General features: G+C 51.2%; 1 protein-coding gene across 2 annotated transcripts in view; it reads right to left on the reverse strand.

Moving 5' to 3' along the window:
* Positions 1 to 6,375: 6,375 nt before the first annotated feature.
* Positions 6,376 to 17,313, reverse strand: part of NADSYN1 (NAD synthetase 1) — a 54,933-nt gene continuing 43,995 nt past the window's right edge. For both annotated transcript variants that reach the window (XM_077115398.1, XM_077115399.1), the window contains 5 exons: positions 14,624 to 14,755; positions 13,981 to 14,050; positions 10,877 to 11,005; positions 10,114 to 10,290; positions 6,376 to 6,566 (listed from right to left, as the gene is read on the reverse strand). In XM_077115398.1, the coding sequence (XP_076971513.1) occupies positions 6,516 to 6,566; positions 10,114 to 10,290; positions 10,877 to 11,005; positions 13,981 to 14,050; positions 14,624 to 14,755 (559 nt within the window). In that variant the 3' untranslated portion in view covers positions 6,376 to 6,515. The remainder of the gene's footprint in view (positions 6,567 to 10,113; positions 10,291 to 10,876; positions 11,006 to 13,980; positions 14,051 to 14,623; positions 14,756 to 17,313) is intronic.

The raw sequence follows: 17,313 nt of genomic DNA on the forward strand, positions 1-17,313 counted from the left end.
TGGAATATGTCATTGGTAACAGAGACCATCAGGAGTTAGAAACAGGGTAAGATAATGGGTAATTGGAGCTGATGGGATACAGACTGTGCAATAGGACTAGATACAAAAACTCAAAAATGGACAGCACAATAATACCTAATTGTAAAGTAATCATGTTAAAACACTGAATGAAGCTGCATCCGAGCTATAGGTTTTTGTTTCGTTTTGTTTTGTTCTTACTATTATTACTTTTATTTTTTTTCTCTATATTAACATTTTATATCTTTTTCGGTTGTATTGCTAGTTCTTCTAAACCGATGCAAATGTACTAAGAAACGATGATCATGCATCTATGTGATGATGTTAAGAATTACTGATTGCATATGTAGAATGGTATGATTTCTAAAAAAAAAAAAAATGGACAGCACAATACTACCTAATTGTAATGTAATTATGTTAAAACACTGAATGCTGAATGAAGCTGCATCTGAGCTATAGTTTTTTTTTGTTTTTTATTTTTTTGTTTTTATTTTTTTTTCTTATATATTTTTGTATTTTTTATTTTTATTTTTATCTTTTCTCTATATTATCATTTTATTTCTTTTTCTGTTGTCTTGCTATTTCTTTTTCTAAATCGATGCATATGTACTAAGAAATGATGATCATACATCTATGTGATGATATTAAGAATAACTGACTGCATATGTAGAATGGAATGATTTCTAAATGTTGTGTTAGTTAATTTTTTTAATTAATAAAAAAATGTAAAAAAAAATTGAGGACAGATTGCTAGTAGATTTCTTGTAGTACACGAAATGCACGTTTTTAAGCCTTTGGAAGCATGTTGATTTGTCTGCAAACAGATTGTAAAATTCCATACAAAGTCATGTTTACCAACGGTGGAGAGTCTGGTATTTTAATTTTTGCCTCCTTGTAAGGACTGGCACCGGTTTTTACTTATTGATAATTGGAGACGCTGAGCTCCTTTCACGTGTTCTCTAGAAAATTCTCTCTCCTTGTCCTTTGCCCCATTTTCCTTCTTGCTCTGGAATCTCACGGCAGATTTCCTTCTTCTAATACACTGACCATGGAATGCACTCTCTCCTCTTCAAAACGCTCTTCTTTTTTTATCTTAAGAATTCCAATAAAATAAATCTTTGTTGGCCAAGTTAATGTCTGAACAGCCAGCATAAGGCCATTCGTGGCTTTGGCTATTCAGTAAAACCTTGGTATAAGGAGGCTTGGAATCTCACTGTGACCCCTCAGGCTGGCTTTGCTTTTTTTTTTCAGTGTTTTAACATAATTGTATTACTGTTAGGTAGTATTGTGCTGTCCATTTCTGAGTTTTTATATTCAGTCCTGTTGCACAATCTGTATCCCTTCAGCTCCAATTACCCAATATCTTACCCTATTTCTATCTCCTGATGGTCTCTGTTACCAAGGAAATATTCCAAGTTTATTCACTAATGTCAGTTCATATCAGTGAGACCATACAGTATTTGTCCTTTTGTTTCTGGCTAATCTCACTCAGCATAATGTCCTTAAGGTCCATTCATGTTGTTACATACTTCATAACTTTATTCTGTTTTTACACCTGCATAATATTCCATCTTATGTAAATGTCACAGTTTGTTTAGCCAACTGTCTGTTGCTGTATATTTTGGCTGTTTCCATCTCTTGGTGATTGTTAATAATGCTGCCATAAACATTGGTGTGTAAATGTTCATTTGTGTCCTTGGCCTCATGTCCTTTGAGTAGAGACAGCATATAGATGGGTCCTGTTTTTTAATCCATTCTGCCAGACTTTGTTTTTTGATTGGAGAGTTTAATCCATTAACATTCAGTGTTATTACTGCATGGGTAGTACTTTCTTCTACTATTTTGCCTTCTGGATTTTATATGTCATATCTAATTTTCCTTCTTTTTACCTTTACTCATAGTCTTCCTTTCTACACTCTTCTCCACACCTCTCTCTTCTGTCTTCGTATCTGTCTCTAGTGTTCCCTTTAGTATTTCTTGCAGAGCTGGTCTCTTGGTCACAAATTCTCTCAGTGATTTTTTTGTCTGAAAATGTTTTAATTTCTCCCTCATTTTTGAAGGACAATTTTGCTGGACATAGAATTCTTGGTTGGCAGTTTTTCTCTTTTAATAATTTAAATATATTATCCCACTGTCTTCTTGCCTCCATGGTTTCTGCTGAGAGATCTACACATTGTCTTATTGGGCTTCCCTTGTATGTGATGGATTGTTTTTCTCTTGCTGCTTTCAAGATCCTCTCTTTCTCTTTGACCTCTGACATTCTGATTATTAAATGTCTTGGAGTATGTCTATTTGGATCTATTCTCTTTGGGGTGCGCTGTACTTCTTGGATCTGTAATTTTAGGTCTTTCATAAGAGTTGGGAAATTTTCAGTGATAATTTCCTCCATTAGTTTTTCTCCTCTTTTTCCATTCTCTTCTCCTTCTGGGACACCCACAACACATATATTCATGCGCGCCATATTGTCTTTCAATTCTCTGAGTCCCTGCTCATATTTTTCCTTTTTTTTCCCTATAGTTTCTGTTTCTTGTCGGATTTCAGATGTTCCGTCCTCCAGTTCAGAAATCCTATGTTCTGTCTCTCAAAATCTACCATTGTAGGTTTCCATTGTTTTTTTCATCTCTTCTACTGTATCTTTCATTCCCATAAGTTCTGTGATTTGTTTTTTCAGACTTTCAGTTTCTTCTTTTTGTTCTTTCTTTGCCTTCTTCATATCCTCCCTCAATTCATTGGTTTGGGTTTTGATGAGGTTTTCCATGTCTGTTCGTACATTCTGAACTAGTTGTTTCAGCTCCTGTATGTCATTTGAATTGTTGGTTTGTTCCTTTGGCTGGGCCATATCTTCAATTTTCCTACTGTGATTTGTTATTTTTGCTGGCGTCTAGGCATTTAATTGCCTTAATTAGTTTATTCTGGAGGTTGCTTTCACTTCTCTTTTCTAGGATTTTCTTGCTGGATGAATTTGTTGTCTATCTGTTCTTTGACATTCAGTTCACCTTTACCTGGACCTTTAGCTTAAGTTTTGTTTAACACAGGAGAATTTTTCAGTTCTTGTTTTCTTGTTTCTAGCCCTGTTTGTGTGGTGCCTTCCCCCCCACACACACTTAAGAGGGTCTACTTAGATGTTATAGACCCCAGACAGATTTTCCCACCAAACTGGCCTCCTATCAGGAGGAAAGAGTCACCTGCGTCAGTTTTCCCTGAGGGTGAGACCCAGCAGGTTGAAAGACTTTCCTGTGAAGTCTCTGGACTCTGTTTTTCTTATCCTGCCCTGTGTGTGGCGCTTGTCTGACTGCAGGTCCCACCAGCATAAGATGATGCGGTACCTTTAACTTTGGCAGATTTTCCCTGCTGGGGGCGTGGTGGAGACAGAGGAGAGGTTGTAGGCTGGTTTTAATGGCTTCAAATTACCAAGCCCTGGTGTCTGAATTCCTTGAGGGAGGGATTCCACCTGGGTGGGGCTTCACCCCTCCCCTGGGGAAGGCACAGGCTCCAGATAAGCCCCCAAAAGAGCTCACTTCTGCCTATGCCTGGGGCAGTTGCAGCCTGAAGAGTCCTGCTGCTGTATCCAGAGGCAGTCAAGCCTTCGTAGATACACAGCCACAAAAACCTCTGTTTCCTTCTTTCTTTTTCCCCCCTTTTTCTGTCAGTCCTGCCCCCTTGGCGCCAGGGCAAAAATGAGCAACCTCCGGTTTGATCAGGTTCACCTAAGCTGGGGGCCTATTTTTAGTAGTCAGAATTTTTTAATTAGTCCCACAATTGGCGTTTGATTGTGCCCAGTCCCTGCTGCTGGTAAAGTCCTTTCCTCTCCCCTCTGGGAAGTGGCCTGTGGGGGAGGGGCGCTGGCCACTGCAGCTTTGGGAACTCACGGTTCTGGGGAGGCTCACAGCCGGTCCAGCTGGTCCAGACTGGGGTACACTGTCCAATCACTGACATGGCCCCAGGAGCTGTTCTGTACTGTTTCTGGTTATTTAGTAGTTGTTCTGAGGACGAACTAAAATGCGCACGTTGTTAAGCCACCATCTTGACCTGGAAGTGGCTTTGCTTTCAAGTGAAATGTGTTGGCAACAAGCTTGGAGCCTTTGCAGCCTGAAGACCAAGGCTCTCGTGGGCCTTCCTTCCCAGTGCCATCCCCAGGCATCCTGAGAAGGCTCCTGGGACTCTGAGCCAGCTCCGTGGTTGACCAGTCGTCCCCCCTCCAGGAAGTAGGCTGAGACTTAGGAAAGAGCCCCGGGTGCCTCTGCAACTTGCCTCTGGCTACAGAGAGGAGCCCCAGCTTCTCACTTAGCCCAGCTCTGGTCACAACCACCCAGGCAGAGGGAATGGTTCCCCATTCCTGGAACCCCTGAGCTGGGATAGCTCCCATGGGTGGAGAGTCTCAGAACCTCTGACCCTGACTGCGTCAGATGAGGCCCTCCCAGGTGCTCCAGCCTCTTTCAATTACCATTTCCCAGACAGAGGAAAACAGTTCAGTGGGCTTTTGCTGGACAAATGGAAAGAGATAGGCACTGATTTCCTGCTAGGTATGAATCTGGCCGTTGTCGGAGCTAGAGCTGCAGTGCACGGGGGCAGAGCCCAGCAAAGAGAGAGCAAGTCCTAGCTATATTTTCTTACACCCTGAGTCCAGCCAGGCCTGAAGTGAGGGCCCCAGCTCTGCCCTCCTGCACCCAGCCACTGGCCACAGGCTTGTAGACGACCATAACGCCCATGCTCAAGCTGAGCTAACTCTCACAAACCAGCCAGCTCCTGGGCATTTCTCCCACTGTCCACCTGTGTCTCCCAGTCCTGCCAAGACCCAGTCCAGAATGTGCCCTGTGAATCCTGTGCCTGCAGACCCATCAGGGCAGAGGGAACACTGCAGGATGTAATGTGGACAGCAGATTCCTCAAGGGAATGACTCAGAGGATGATGGTGACTAGGGCGAGGTGCCTACAGGGCACCATGCCAGCTGTGGGGCCCCCTGAAGGACACTCTGGGAGGGGCACTTTTTAGGCGTCCCCCACTGAACATTGGCTCCAACCCAGAGACAGTGAGGCCAAAATAGAGCCAGGAGGCTGTGAAAGATGTCAGCAGGCCTTGGGTGGCCTTTCCTAGTGGCAAAAAGGTGGAAGGGGTTGGGGCTGGTGCAGGGGCCATTTGAAATCTCCCCTGTCTGCATGGAATGGACATGCATGGGGCTTCCAAAGCCCCAGAAACTCGCTTACTGGATGCATTTGCGTTTACGTCGTAGTGTGTTGGAATTGGTCCCACCAGTTCGTATGGGCCAGCTGATAACTGACATTAACATGAAACAGAGACAGGGAGTGGAGCAGGTGGAGACAGAGGACGAAAAGGCCAAAGGGGGGGGGGATGATGAAGATTACATGATGGGCGGTGGAGGATGTGTGTCACCCAGAGATTCTCCACCCCAGGGCCTCGCCCCTCCCCCTCCCGGAGAATTCTCCCACCGCTTTGGGCTGTGCTGAGCCCAGGTCCGGGTTTTTGTCAAGGGCTCTGGGTAAGGCTCAGAAGCGGCTGCACGATGGCAGAGGAGCCGGGTGGGCAGGGGGCAGAGGGAAAGCAGACCCCAAGCCAGCCCCAGGACATTTCAACCTTACCCTGCAAGCATGGGAAGCCAAGGTCCCCTGGAGTGAGGCCTGGAGAGAGGGCTCGGGGCATCGGGGCAGCTTTGGAGAAGCAGCTGGGGCTACTCTTCTCCCCCGTTGCATGGACACACTCAGACACTGGAACCTGAAGCCACGTCCCAGCAGGGAAGGGCAAAGCGCAGAGGAAACCGATGGCTGCGCTCGACGACACAGGCGGAGGCACCCATCCCGTCACCCCCCTTCTCGGCAGCTCCTGCGCTGGAGCTCCCGCTGCGGAGGCCCCTCCTGGCAGAGAAAGGGGAGCTGAAAGGGCCCTAGGACCGCCCCCCCCGCGCCCCCCTCAGACAGGTGGTGTTCCCAGCACAGGGTCAAAGATGGGTCAAGGATGGCTGGTCCTCGGCGGGGACCGGCTCCCTGTTGGAGTCTGAATCACGTTCCCAGTTAAAGGCAGGCTGAAGCCCCAAGTCCCCACTCCCTGGGGGGACTCATTGGTAGAGAAGACCTCTGAAGACACGCGGATCAAATAGGGTCTTCGAAGGTTCTGTCGAGATGAGGATAAGTTGAGTCGGGCTGGGTTCCCTTCCCGTGACTCGAGGCCCCGCTCAGAAAGGCCAGAGGTTAGCGGAAGTCAGAGGAGCAGATGGGGAGAGAGGCCGCGGGGTGACGGGGAATCGCTGGGGACCCCTCCCTGTCGGGTCAGCGCCTGCTGAGCTCCAGAGCTTTCCACCAAAGCACAGAGGAAGGAGCTCAGGCAGGGGGTGCACGCTTCAAGTAGAGGAGAAAAGCACATGCTCTTTTATTTTAGCCTTTGTCAGAAACTGGAAGGCAGAGATTCCGCTTGCCTGAAATGTAAAACAGAACTTGTTCCCCAGGCCATTTCAGTGTGGAGACCCTCCAGCAGGGGCGTGAGCTTCAGTCCAGGCCGTCCAGCTCCCGCTGCTCTGTCTTCTCCAGCCGCAGAACCTGGAACGAGGAGAGACGGGGAGAGAAACTGCGTGAAGACTTAGGGCCCCGGGCAGACGAGAACCATCACGCTGCAGAAATGAACCGATCCGTGGCAAAAGGGGCTGACAGGTTCGGCAGTAAACAAAGCAGGCGTGCTGGTTTCAACCTGGTATGGACCTCAGAAAAGGCCGGGTTCTTCTCATTCATTCTTCGGGGGGCAGACCCATTGTGGGCGGGGCCTTCTGCTTAGGTTGTTTCCATGGAGATGTGACCGCCCAATTCAACGTGGGTCTTAATTCTTTAGCGAAGCCCTTTAGGAGAGCTCAGAGATGCTTGAGACAGAGAGCAAAGAGATGAAAGTAAGAGAATGACACACAGAGAGAAACACCCCGGAGATGCTAAGAGGAGACCTACAGGACACAGAGAGCTCAGAGAGCTGTCGCTGGCAGAACAAGCAAGGACCCATGGGTGCTCAGAGAGAAAACCACTGGAGTCAGAAGCTGAAAGCAATGCAGCCCAGGAGCAAAGGACCAGCAGATACCAGCCATGTGCCTTCCCATGTGACAAAGGAACCCTGCATGCCATCAGCCTTCCTTCAGAGCCAAGGAGTCTTCCTCTTGATGTCTTAATTTGGACATTTTCAAGACCTTAGAACTGTAAATTTGTAACCCAATAAATCCCCTTTGTGAAGGCCAACCCATTTCTAGTATATTGTATTCCGGCAGCATTAGCAAACCAAAACGGCATGTAACACAGTCTATAAAAGCTAAGGCTGCCTTTGGTTTGGGGCTCAGACTTTCGGGGTGACTCGGCTGAGACCCGTGCGCACAAGCCAATAAATCACTTCCTTCCTGAAACTGCGGACCCTTAATCTTGGCCTGTTCTAATTTCACAGAATGTTCCTGGAGTCCTGTGGCCTCATTTCTGGTTTTTGTACTGCAGCGTAACTTGGGGTCGTGCCCCATGAGCCAGTGACACGAGTGAGAGCAGGTCCGCAGCGGGGTGCTGTGTCCAGATGTCCAGCATGGGCTCCGTCCAGCACAGCAGGGGATTCAGCAGGGTGTGGGGCAGCCCAGTCCCTGCCCTCTGCTTTCCTCTACCCTCCCTTCCGTTCACTAAGTGACCCTCCCAGTAAATTTCTTCCCACTGAAATTAACCAGACTCAGCATCTGCTCCCAACCCAAAAGGCCAGCTCAAGGTCTCCATGCAGCACTGCTGACACGTGGGGCCAGAGAACTCCTTGGGTGGGGGGGGACTGGGCATGGCTGGATGGAGAACAGCGCCCCTAGCCTCTGCCCACTGGATGCTAGCAGCACCCCAAGCCCTGCGACGACCCACTGGTGACTTGCGACAATCAAAAAGTGTCTCCTGACATTGCCAAATGCCCCCGGGTAGGGGAGGGGTGGCACAAAAGTCCGCCAGTGGAGAACTGCTGAGACTGACACGCATTGTTACTTACTTCTGTTACAAATGAATAATAAGTGCATCTAAGTTTGGCTGAATGTGTGGGTGTGTGCGCACGCACATGGATGGATATGTAAAAAGCACTGTCTCCAATTCACTTTGCAGCGTGAGTGTGCAGACGCTCCTGCACTGGGCAAGCCCGAGTGGTCACTGCCTCCTCCGGTGAGACCCGAGGAGGGTCAGGGCAAAGTCCTCCCCTCCAGGTTGCCTTTGCTTCCGCCAGGACAGCTGGGGGCAAAGGTCCCCAGGAGAAGTGGCTGTGACAGGAGGGAGACCAGGGCCCTCACGGGGCAGCAGGGAAGGGGCTCCAGTGGCAGGGCAGCGGCCAGAAGCCCCAGGACCCCGGGAGGAGTGGTGGCAGAAGGCGCTTATGCCACAGCCCCCACCTCTGCTGACGCCCCACTCATGTCCTTCCTCCTTATCTCTTTGCACAAATACGATAAACCCAAGGCTGGCAGCACCATCGGAGGTCCCTCTGTGGGTTAAGAAAATGTGGTCAGTCACCTCCTCAGGCCCTGTACTGTGCAGGTGCCAAGACGAGCAGCCTTGGGGGACTCGGCACATGTGTTTCTGAGGCCCTGTGGCCCACTCCCCACCTTCTGTGTGGCTTCACATATGGCCGGGACATTAAAGTTACGGCATGGCTTTCCAAGCCACCAGCTCGGCCAGCTCCCAGCGTCCCAGGCCTTGGGCGGCTGTGACCACACTGTCCACTCACCCAGGCCACCGTGAGCCAGGCCCAGTAACCACCATGCCCAGTCATGAGTGACTGTAAAACTTCCATAGTGTAGGGACAAGGCCCTTTCCCGCTGAAATGTGCCCAAAGGTCAAGCTCCTTCTCCCTGCTTGGGCAACTCCAGGGGGGCGTCCAGCAGGAAAGCAGCTGCCGTGTTTCCTCCCTCCAGGGTGGGTGAGGGCACAGGAGGGCCCAGGAAGGGTCTGACCGGGCGGGCCCTGAGCAGAGAGGGCATGGGCGTCTTCTCCTGGGGAGCCCGTGGAGACCCTTCTCTTATTTCCTTAATGGATCTGAGCAGGGTAAACTGAAAGCCTTCTGGAAAGGATTCATCATTCTAGACGCCATTAAGAACATGCATGACTCATGGCAGGAGGTCAGAATATCAACATTAGCGGGAGTTTGGAAGAAGTTGAGTCCAGCCCTCATGGAAGACTTTGAGGGGTGCAACACTTCAGAGGAGGAAGCAACTGCAGATGTGGCCGAAATTATAGGAGGGCTAGCATTAGAAGTGGGGCCTGAAGATGGGGTTGAACTGCTACAATCTCATGATAAAACCTGAGCACATGAGGGGCTGCCTGTCATGGGTGGGCAAAGGAAGTGGTTTCTCAGGATGGACTCTACTCCTGGTGAAGATGCTGTGGCTACTGTTGAAATGACAAGAAAGGATTTAGAATGGTGCATCGACGCAGTCAATGAGGCAGTGGGCATGGTTTGAGAGGCTTGACTCCAGTTTTGAAAGAAATTCTTCCATTGGTAAAATGCTACCAAACTGGGTGAGCCATGGTGGCTCAGCAGGCAGAGTTCTCACCTGCCATACCGGAGACCGGGGTTTGATTTCCAGTGCCTGCCCATGCAAAAAAAAGAGAAAAAAGCTACCAAACAGTACTGCAGAAAGGGAGAGTCAATTAATGCAGCAAACCTCGTTGTTCTCTTAAGACATTGCCACAGCCAGCCCAGCCTTCAGCCACCACCACCCTGGCTGGTCAGAGCCTGTGACACTGAGTCGAGACCTTCCACCAGCAAAAAGATGACCACTCCTCGAGGGCTCAGGTGATGGGCAGCATTTTTTAGCACTAAAGTATTATGTAAGGTATGTATATCATTCTTAATGGATTACAGTATAGTTTAAACAGAACTTCTATATGCATTGGGAAATTTTTAAAAATTGTATAATTTGTTTTACTGAGATATTTGCCTTATTGCAACGTCTCCAAGGTGTGCCTGCTTTTGACCTGTCCAGAAATAATGGTAATTAAAAATGCCACTGTGTGTGTATACAAAAGCCTTCCCGATCCTCAATTGACATAGCCTGTATTTCTTCCACAGATACATAAGAACCAAGAAAAATCACTGTGCTCAATTTACCTGGTTTTCTATGCACCGAAACTGCCAAGGCCAGCTGGTGTTGTACAAAAACGGTCGCAGATCAAATCTATTGTCATCGGGACTGTAGTTTTCAGCATGATAGGCAGGTGTGAGAGTTGTCATTTTATGTCTGTTCATGGAATATTTGCAGAAAAATTGCTTCACTTTTTCAGCCACCTGGTGGGTATGCAAAACGCAGGGCCTCAAGTTAGCAACATACTAAAAGACACAAGTCTGGGATTTTTGCCAGTGTCATACTGAACTGTGCAAGAAAACGGTTAGCAGGTAAAATTTCTGCCTGTGGGCTTCTTTGAGGACAGGGGGAGGGAAATGCCCGGGCTCGGGCCAGGTCGGCCGGCTGAGCTACACGCCTGTGGACCCCTTGGCTCTCACCACACGCCTCTCTCCCACACCCTGCAATATTCTGTTTCTGGAAGCTTCCAGGATGTTCTGTGAGCTAACCCTGTTTGTGGGCTTCAGCCCTGCCAACCCTGGCAACAGAAAAGCAGTCAAGTTCTGACCCCAAATTTACACTCTGCCATCCACAGAAGGGGGAGCCTGCCTGGCATCTTATGGGCTGTGTCTGGTGAAAACTCTTAGTCGGAGCAGAGGGAAGACCTGAGCTGGTGAAAAGCTGGCACTAGAAGGCATCATCGTGTGAGACTCTTAGGTCACACGGGATTAACTTGCGCCTGTGAGTCCCTCTGCCATGTCCAGGTAATGCTCCCCGATCTGGCTCCCCCTGAGATGTCCCAGGATTTACCTGTCGTGGGGTGTAGAGGTCCCTCCACATGTTGAGGAGTTTGCAGAACATGCTGTAGGGCCCGGTCTTGGCTAACTTCCTGAGTCTCCCATAGACTGAGAGCTCTGCGTACGTCATGCCCATGTCCTCCTGTCCAGGGAAACACACGCACGGAGCAGGGGCAGGTCAGGGGAAGGAGCTTTCCCAAAGGGCCAGGAGTGCATGCCAAGGGTTAGGAGGGGACACAGGGGGTTAGGAGTGAGTGCTGGGGGACAGGAGTGGAGGCCGGGGCAGGAGTGGACACAGGGGGCAGGAGTGGAGACCAGGGCAGGAGTGGACACAGGGGGCAGGAGTGAGCACTGGGGGACAAGAGTGGAGGCCGGGGCAGGAGTGGACGCAGGGGGTTAGGAGTGAGTGCTGGGGGACAGGAGTGCATGCAAAGGGTTAGGAGGGTACACAGGGGGCAGGAGTGAGTGCTGGGAGACATGAGTGGAGGCCAGGGCCCATGTCCTCCTATCTGGGGAAAACACATACACACGGAGCAGGGGCAGGTCAGAGGAAGGAGATTTCCCAAAGGGCCAGGAGTGCATGCCAAGGGTTAGGAGGGGACACAGGGGGTTAGGAGTGAGTGCTGGGGGACAGGAGTGCATGCCAAGGGTTAGAAGGGGACACAGGGGGCAGGAGTGGATGCTTGGGGTTAGGAGTGGACACGGGTAGGAATGGAGGCCGGAGGTTAGGAGTGGACACCAGGGGTTATTGCCCCACAACTGACTGGCCAAGAGAAGGTGGCATTCCAAAACAAAAAAGACAAAAGCCAGGAATTTAGCTTTGAAGACTGTTGTGGGTTGAGTGGTGATCCCCAAAAGACAGGTCCACGTCCGAGCCCTGGATTCTGAGAATATAACCTTATCTGGAGATAAGGCCCTCGCAGATGTGCTGAGGTTAAGACGCGGTCATGCTGGATTGGGGTGGACCCTAAGTCCAATGGCGGGTGACCCTACTAGAGACAGGAACAGGGAGATTGGAGGCGGACAGTGGAGGCCGTGGGAAGGCAGAGGCAGAGGCTGGAGGAGGTGAGGGGGGACCTCCCTCAGAGGCCTGGTCAACACCTGCATTTCGGACCTCTGGCCACTCTGGCTTTGGCTCCCACGTGCCCTCCTGGAGAGCCGGGTGCTGACCTCTCTCAGGCCCACTGACACTCCATCACGTGACGCTGGGCTATTTTAGTTCACAGCAGCGTGGCTGTCTGCAGCAATCATCCCAGCTTCTTCCCCATCTGGGCGCCCGGTGCCCCCCAGCAGACCTGGAACTTCCTAAGAGCTGTGACCGACTGTGTCTTCTGGGCACAGGGCCCCCAGCACTGAGCAGCTGCTGCTTCAGAGCTTTCCCCACTTCCATTTACAGGAAGTGAATGTTTTCTAGTGAAACGCTCTAATTTCTTTAACTGAACAGTCATCATTGGAGGCTCGGAGACACTTCAACGCCCCACATCCAAAGATGGATGGAGGAGCTGAGCCGATCAAGAGGGAAACCGGGGCCCAGGTGACCTGACCGACTTCAGCAGAACCCTCAGCTGGCAAAGCAGAGCCCACAATCCTCTCCAACACCCACCCTGGTCATAGGCCAGGCCACAGGACTAACCCCCATCGTTTTAAAAATATGGCAGTCATGCCAGATGTGCTTTCCAACCACACTGGGATAAGATTAGAAACCCAGTGGCAGAGAGAGAGCTGAGGATGCTGAGCGGCTGCGAATGGGCACGGGCTTCCCTTCCAAGGTGATGAAAAGGATTTGAAATGATAGCAGGTGTGGTGGCACATCTCTGCAAACCAATGAAAGCCCCTGGCTGTGCCCTTTATGTGGGTGGTGTGTGGTCTGTGACTCGCACCTCAATAAAGCGCTTTGGAATGAAAATTAAAAAAAAAAAAACCAAATATCGCAACCGGGAAGGCTTGCCTCCAGAAGTTCCTCCCTTTGAAATTGCTAAGGGCTGTCACCCACAAAGAGGAAACTTCTAGAAAGCTTAGGAAAGGTTATCAGAGAAGGCTTCAAAGTTACAAAGACAGAGAGAAACACCCCGCCAGGCAGATCTAACCCTGGCAATGACCACTCGCCACAGCAGGTACTGCAGCCGACCTGCTACTGCGTGCACAGCCCGGGGGCAGGGAAGCCACTGCAAATGTCTGTCGGGATGACCAGGTCTGCGCGATGGAAAAACACTAAAGGGGAAGGTGTATGTAAGGCCATTTGGGAAAGCAGGAGCCTTTGCGTTCTTAGGAAATGCATTCACAAATAGCAAACCTGATTCAATAAACCACATTCCTGAGCAACCCCAGCCTGCAGGCAGAGATGGTCAGGTTTCCTGCTCCAGCAGCTTCCGTGGTGGGAGATTTCCCAGAGCCCGTGGGTGGGTTGGGGGTGTGTGAGGGGGGACCCCCCTTCTTGGCTGAGGGAACTATGTAAGGTGAGGCTGAGACGTGAATCCTGAATAGACTGCCTGCTTGGACTCCTGCTCCACCCCGTGCCTCAGTTTCCCCTACAGACAAGGCACCCGCTGATGGTCTCTGCCTCCCAGCGTTGGGCGAGGATCCACTGCTCCCACTGACAGTGCCTGGCACGGAGGGGGCTGCATAGGTGCTGGCCACTGGCACGAAGGACAGGAAAGGTCGTGCTGGGGGAGAACAGGGCCAGGGGCAAAGCTGCACCACGGGGACCCGCAGGCCATCACGAGAGATGGGCACAAGGCTGCACAAGCAAGGTCTCCAGCAGGAGGTGACAGGAGGGTCAGCTGGAGGCAGCAGCATGACGCATCACGGACTCCAGGAGAGACCACGGCCCCTCTGCAAACCACACCCTATGGTTCCGATCCACAGGGTGGATGAGAGCACAGAGGTTCTTCTCCAGGATGCCCCAAAGCTCGTGGAAGGACACTTATCCCCCTCGCAGGGGCCTGAGCTTCCTGGGCTTGTCTTTGTGCTTCACCACCCTCCCTGGGGCCCCAACAGGAGAGGCCGAATGTGGGCGGTGCTAAAGGGCCAGCCTGGCACCCGTATATGTGCCAGAGACCCTCAGGGCAATGGACCTCTATTCCCAGGGGGCCCAGCATGACAAAGTCCCGCCATTACCTCGTCCGTCTGGGACACGTGTCCACCGGCCAAGGGCTCCAGCTCGGCGGTGGCCGGGGCTGCCAGGATGCTGCAGCAAAGACACGCGGGTGAGTCATCTCGGCTGCAGAAGCGCTCACAGCCTCTGGGACAGACCCTCACGCCCCCCCTCATGTGGGGCTGCACACGCCTCTGTCCTGGGGGCCGTCCTGTGCATTGCAGGACCTTCAGTGCATCCCCGCCCACCCCACTGGTCGCCGGCAGCACGTCTCCCACAAGGGAGAGCAGCCATGTCTCCAGATACTGCCAATGACCCTGGGGGTGGGAGCAGCACAAATAAGACCAGGAAATATACCTACCCAACAAACACCATGGGAGCTCCAGGAACTCTGCTAAACAGAGATGGGGAGCCCCCAGCCCAGGGATGGTGGGAGAAGGGGGGCCCGAGGAAGAGGGGAACAGTGGCACCACGCTGGGGGCTGGGCGAGCGCCAACAGAGAGGACAGCGATGGCCTGATCGCCGGACTTTAAATGTCAGGACAGGAAGAGCAGGGCTGTTTTCGTCAGGCGACAGGGAGCTACAGAAGGTGGCAGAGTAGGGGCAGAGTGGCCAGGAGCGGTGCTGGGAGAGCTCACGGGTGGGCTCCGGCGCTCGCTCACTCACCTCTGCAGGGCGGGGAGCTGGAACTGCTCGGCGCAGTGCCGGACAAAGACCTGCAGGTCCGTCTTGCTGATGCTGCCGATGGGGTTGATGTCGGCACTGGAGCAGTCGTACTTGGTCAGGTAGCCAAGGAGGCTGCAGCACAAGAGAGCACATGGTTGCCCGCGGGCTGATCCGAGGGCTGCGGATTCCACCAACCTCAGGCCCTGGAAGTCTGACCATGAGTCAACTGGGAACTTCCTGCCTCCAGGAGCCTGGAGACCAACCCAACAGTCTGGGAGATGTCTGGTGTGGCTGAGCAGGCAGAGAGAAGGGCAGCAGCTGCAGGAGGCCATGGCGAGGTCCCTGGCAGGCCGGACAGGCTGTCCGGGCAGGGGACCACAGATCTGGCCACCACCAGCACCAGGTGGGAGGGCGAAGGGCAGGGCCAGCTGAGCTGGGCACTGACGGACAGAGGTCCCAATTCAAAGCGGAGCGGCGGGGAGCAGCTCTCCAAGGCCTGCCACCTCCAACCTCCCCAAATGCCCACGTCCTCACCCCCAGGGGCTGTGAATAGGGTGCCTGGCATGGCAAAGGGGGCTTTGCAGATGGGATGAAGTGAAGGGTCTGAAGAGGGATCCTGGATTATCAGGGTCCCAGTGAATCGTCCAAGTTTCCTTAAATGTGGGAGTGGGAGGCAAGAGAAGAGAGGCAGAGGCGGAGAGACCACAGAAGGAAGGCGCGGAGAGATGCAGCGCTGCCAGCGTGGACGATGGGGCATGGCCAGTGCGGGGCGCCTCCAGGTACTAGGCACACCAAGGAAACAGAGCCCTAAAAGGTCCAGAAGGAACGCAGCCCTGCTGACTCCTGGATTTCACCTCCCTAAGACCCATTTCTGAGTTCTGACCTCTGGAGCTGTAGGACGACCCACTGGTGTTGTTTTAGCACTAGTGCAGTGGCCATAGGAGACCAGCGCGCCTTCTCCATGAGCCGTTCCTCTCCACTCCATCCCTCCGGCAACCCCAGTCCAGGGTGCCGTGTTCTCCAGCTGGACCACTGGATTATGCCGATCTCCTCCCTCCCCCCAGCCCCCCAGGGAGATTCCTGAGCAGGCCCCTTCCCTGCCTCAGTGGAGCCCTAAGTGTGCCTTCTGAGGTCTCCACCTACGTCCAGGTCCTCTTCTCAGCACTCCCCAGGTTCTGTGCTACTGAGCTTGGTGCTGATTACTGTGCCCCTTGGAAGCTATTATGTCCCCCAGAAAAGCCGTGTGGTAATCCAGATGCTATCTTGTGGGGCAGCCGTTTCTTTTAATCCTGATTCAATATTATATGGTGGAAACTTTTGATTAAATTACATCCACAGAGATGTGCTATGCCCGATTGCAGGTGTGACCTTTTGATTAGATGGAAGTGTGCCTGCCCATTCAGAGTTGTTTAGTTTGACTAGTTTACTGAAGTCCTATAAAAGAGGGAATATTTTGGAGAAAGCAAAGCTGACCCAGATGCTACTGCTTAGAGAATATAGACACAGATGTTTGGAGATGCTTGGAGCCAACAGACATTGCCATGAGATGTAAGCAAGCCAGAACTTGCAGAGAACCAAGGGAAGCCAAGAGATGGAAGTCAGCCCCAGAGAAGCAAAGTGAGGAACCCTCACAGGGGCTGAAAGCAATGGAGCCCAGGAGCAAGGGACCAGCAAATGCCAGCCACGTGCCTTCCAGCTGACAGAGGTTGTTTGAGACCCATCAGCCTTTTCTGAATTAAGGTACCTTTCTCTGGGTGCCTTAGTTTGGACATTTTCTTGGCACTAGACTTATAAACTTGAAATTTATTAAATTCCCTTTTTAAAAGCCATTCCATGTCTGGTATGTTGCATTGTGGCAGCTTACAAACTGAAAGAATCACCCAAATCTGGAAGCTTCCTCCCTGTTCTAGTTTGCTAGCTGTCAGAATGTAACATACCAGAAATGACCACTCTTTTGAAAGGGGGAATTTAATAAGTTGCTAGTTTACAGTTCTAAGGCCGAAAAAATGTCCCAATTAAAACAAGTCGATAGAAATGTCCAATCTAAGGCATCCAGGGAAAGATACCTTGGTTCAAGAAGGCTGATGAAGTTCAGGGTTTCTCTCTCAAGTGAGAAGGCACATGATAAACACGGTGTATTAGTTAGGGTTCTCTAGAGAAACAGAATCAACAGGGAACACTTGCAAATATAAAATTTATGAAAGTGTCTCACGTGACCGTAGGAATGCAGAGTCCAAAATCCACAGGGCAGGCTGCAAAGCCAATGACTCCAATGGATGGCCTGGATGAACTCCACAGGAGAGGCTCACCAGCCAAAGCAGGAATGGAACCTGTCTCCTCTGAGTCCTCCTTAAGAGGCTTCCCATGATTACATTTAGCATCACTAATTGCAGAAGACACTCCCCTTTGGCTGATTACAAATGGAATCAGCTGTGGATGTAGCTGACATGATCATGACCTAATCCTATGAAATGTCCTCATTGCAACAGACAGGCCAGCGCTTGCCCAATCAGATAAACAGGTACCACAACTTGGCCAAGTTGACACCTGTCCCTAACCATGACAGTCCACCCCTTGTCAACTTGGCACCTATATATATCACCTATAAGTATCACCTTAGACCATACTTAATTTCCAAATGAAAACAAATAAGCACACATTTTTTTCTTTTACCTGACAATACTCAACTG

Source organism: Tamandua tetradactyla, chromosome 9 (assembly GCF_023851605.1).
Source record: "Tamandua tetradactyla isolate mTamTet1 chromosome 9, mTamTet1.pri, whole genome shotgun sequence".
NCBI classification, from domain to species: domain Eukaryota; kingdom Metazoa; phylum Chordata; class Mammalia; order Pilosa; family Myrmecophagidae; genus Tamandua; species Tamandua tetradactyla.